This window comes from Alligator sinensis, unplaced genomic scaffold, assembly GCF_000455745.1.
Source record: "Alligator sinensis unplaced genomic scaffold, ASM45574v1 scaffold1244_1, whole genome shotgun sequence".
NCBI classification, from domain to species: Eukaryota; Metazoa; Chordata; order Crocodylia; family Alligatoridae; genus Alligator; species Alligator sinensis.
In genome coordinates, this window is record NW_005842591.1 from 159,322 (window position 1) to 162,680 (window position 3,359).

General features: G+C 71.4%; 2 protein-coding genes across 2 annotated transcripts in view; both read right to left on the reverse strand.

The window, feature by feature from the left end:
* Positions 1-663, reverse strand: part of PIGS (phosphatidylinositol glycan anchor biosynthesis class S) — a gene marked incomplete at its 3' end in the record, with an annotated part of 6,488 nt that extends 5,825 nt beyond the window's left edge. Inside the window, exon 1 of the mRNA XM_025214600.1 lies at positions 601-663. Within this exon, the coding sequence (XP_025070385.1) occupies positions 601-663 (63 nt within the window). The remainder of the gene's footprint in view (positions 1-600) is intronic.
* Positions 664-942: 279 nt separating this feature from the next.
* The window catches only part of ALDOC (aldolase, fructose-bisphosphate C), a 3,093-nt gene continuing 676 nt past the window's right edge, over positions 943-3,359 (reverse strand). Inside the window, exons 3-8 of the mRNA XM_025214564.1 lie at positions 3,128-3,182; positions 2,864-3,024; positions 2,499-2,582; positions 2,126-2,300; positions 1,800-1,999; positions 943-1,566 (exon numbers count right to left, since the gene is read on the reverse strand). Coding sequence (XP_025070349.1) covers positions 1,471-1,566; positions 1,800-1,999; positions 2,126-2,300; positions 2,499-2,582; positions 2,864-3,024; positions 3,128-3,182 — 771 coding nt within the window. The 3' untranslated portion in view covers positions 943-1,470. The remainder of the gene's footprint in view (positions 1,567-1,799; positions 2,000-2,125; positions 2,301-2,498; positions 2,583-2,863; positions 3,025-3,127; positions 3,183-3,359) is intronic.

Consider the following 3,359-nt stretch of genomic DNA (forward strand, 5'->3'; position numbering starts at 1 on the left):
GAATCAGGGCTGCGGGGGGGCGGGGCAGGGCCAGGTACGGCGGCCTGGAAGGGACACGAAATGCCTAGGGCTGCTTCGCCCGCGGGCCCGTGGGATTTCAGGTGCGCCTGCGCACAGCCGGAGGCACGTGGCGGGGCCTGGACGGCACGTGGCTCGGAGGCGGGGGGCGCCCCCTGCAGACCACAAGGAGCTGCGAGCCCCTGCGCCCCGGGCAGCGGTGCCCCCCTGCTCTGGGGCAGTAGTGCCCCCCCCAGACAGCAATGCCTTCCCCCCTTTGCAATGGGGCAGCAGTTCCTCCCCTATGGCCCTGCCCCAGGGTGGCAATGCCCCCCACCCCCGGCCCTGCCTCTGCCCTGGGAGGCGGGTGCCCCGCCACGTTCCCAGCGATGCCCCCACCCTGCACAGCACTGGGGCAGGACCGGCCCTTGAGGGGGTCCCAGCGCCCCCACGCACGCAAGGGCAGGCAGTGCGGCCTGTCCCGCCCGTGCCACACAGGGGCCACGGGTGGGCACAAGGGGCTGAACCCCTTGGGACCCCCCAGCCCCGGGGGAGCCCTCGCCCGGCAGCAGGGCTGGGCCCGGTGACGGCAGCACCCGAAACCGTGACGCAGAAGTCGCCGGAGCTGTCCTGACACGCGTGTCCTTGATGCCACATGAAGGGCATTCGGAGGCAGCTCCAGAGCCGTGATTCAGCGGCTGGGCCCAGGCGCTTCCTCCCTCCCTCGCTCCCTGCCGGCCGGGGGGAGGCTGCAAGCCGGCAGCTCGGCTCCCTGCCAGCCGGGTGCCACAGGCCGGCCAGGCCCCTGCAGCCAGGCCCACCCCCTGCAGCCCCGGCGCCCCATGCTCCCCCGGCCTCGGAGAGGGGCCCTGGCCAGGTGCCCCCGCGCCGCTCTCCTCCCCCGCCGTGCACCCCCTGGCCCCCGCACAGACACAGCAGACGGCGTCACTCTCTACAGTTTATTCGTTAGACTATTTGGTACATCGGGTGCACACGGAGAACACAACACACGCGGCAGTAAGTGGCTCCCGCGGGCCGGCTCGCCCGCCACGGGGCAGGGAGCACGTGCCAGCGACAGCGACGGCGTCACAAGGTGCACTCTTGCTCACAGCGGGCAGCACTGCCCTCGCCCCAGAGCGGGGAGGTCCCCCCTGCCCCGCCGGGCTCGCTCCCCTCCCGCCACCTCACCCGGGGGGAAGCGGGGAGGAAGCCCCGGGCGATGCCCCAGCGAGTGCAGCCGCCCCAGCCCCCCGCCCACGCTAGGGCATCGGGCATGGGCAAAGCACGAGAGGGGGCTGCGCTTCCAAGCGAGATGAGCTCCTCTTCCCCCTCCCCACGCCGCCTCTCTCGGGCACTGGCGGTTGGGCACGGAGCGGCTACGTGGCTCCTTTGGCGGCTACGGACAAAAGCTGGGTGCGGTGGTGGCGGACACGGAAGGTAGCAGTGGGGGTCGGCGGGCTGGCGCCGGCCGGCTCAGTAGGCATGGTTAGCCACGTACAGGGACTGCCCCGCGGCGCCCGAGTCCTCTCCGCTGTCCTCGTACTTGCCCAGAGCTGCCAGGCCGTTCACCTAGGATGCCGGAGAGATCCGTCAGCCCACGCCGGGCACAAGCCCGAGCCCCCGACAAGGAGCGCAGACCACCAAGCCCTGCCCGCGACGGGCACTGCTCACGTCAGCATGCAGCCCCAGCCCATCGCACCAGTCCCACCCCCACATCGCCGGCCACGGGCTCGTGGAAGCGCCAGGCCGGCCGCAGCCCAGCCAGGGAGCAGGGGGTTTCCCACCCCGACCCCACTCCTCACCTCGGCGCGTTTAATGAACTCCTCGGTGGCCATGTTCTCGTTGTCCCGCTGCCCACGCCAGGCGCTGAGGGCCGAGGCCTGCAGCGCGCGGCCGTAGGAGAAGGTCAGGGCCCACGGCCGGGCCAAGGGGCAGTTGTTGATGGCATTGAGGTTGATGGACGCCTCCTCCTCGCTCTGGCCCCCGGACAGGAAGGTGACCCCTGGAAGCCAGGCCGGGTGGTGAGCCGGGCGACTGCCCGTGGGACCAGGAAAGGATTGCCTTCCCCCTCCCGCCTACCCCGAGCCCAGCCCCACGCGGGCACCGACGGCAGGAGCAGCTGGTGTACCTGGCACGGCGGGCGGCACGGTGCGGCGCAGCGCAGTGACAGTGGCCATGGCAATCTCCTCAGGGCTGTACTTGGTGGGGCAGGAGTGGCCCGGGGTCACCATGTTGGGCTTCAGCAGCGTGCCCTCCAGGTACACGTGGTGGTCACTCAGCGCCTTGTACACAGCAGCCAGCACCTGGAACCGCAGCCACCAGCGCTCAGCCCCCGTGCCCCCAGCATCTCCCTCCTGCCCCTGGTAAGGAGGGCACAGCGCCCGGCTCCTCCAGGCCTGCCAGACCCTCCGGCCATGGGCGGCCACGTGCCACCGGGCACTGGGCTCCAGGCAGCTCCGTTGCAAGCTCGGCAGCAAGCAGCCCTCCCCGACCCTGCTCACCTTCTCGGTCACATATTGGCAGCGCTTCAGGTCATGGTCCCCGTCAGGCAGGATCTCTGGCTCCACGATGGGCACGATGCCGTTCTGCAGGGGACAGGTGGAGTAGCTGTGTGAGACGGGGCAGCCCCAGCCTGCCAGGCCCTTGCCCTGTCCAGCCAGCCTTGCTCCTGCCCCTAAACCTGCTGGATGGGCACCACGTGCCACAACCCGGCGAGGCCTGCCCATCTCAGCACCCCTGGGCTGCTCCACGCCGCGCAGAGCCGCAGGGCCATATCCTGCCAAGCATGGAGCATGGAACCAGCCTGTCAGGGGGGGCCAGGGCCCGCGGAGCCCAGCCGCCCGCCTCCCCATGCCCCGGGCCTCGCCTGCTGGCAGATGCTGGCGTAGCGTGCCAGGACGTTGGCGTTCTCCAGGATGGCGAGGGCGGAGGGCGTGTGCTCGCTGATCTTCAGCACGCAGCGCCACTTGGCAAAGTCCGCGCCGTCCTTCTTGTACTGGGCGCAGCGCTCCGACAGCCCATCCAGACCTGCCGCACACACCAGCGCCCTCAGCCGGCGCCCGCGGGTCCCCCCGGCCCCGCTGCACCCCGTGCCTCTGTCCCCCACCCCAGGCGCCCGTGGCCCCCGTACCCTGAGTCGTGGTCTCCCCGTCGGTCCCGGCCAGCGGCACAACGCCCTTGTCCACCTGGGAGGCAACGGGGAAGGGCATGGGTGAAGCAGCCGGGCACCCCCCAGCCTGGAAACCCCCAAACCCGGCTGGTTCCCAGCAACGGGAACAGGTGCCACTTCCTCGCCTCCGCGCCGGCTAGCAGCCAGGCGGCAGCCACGGCAACGGGAGGCTTTGCCCGGCACGGACTCCCCC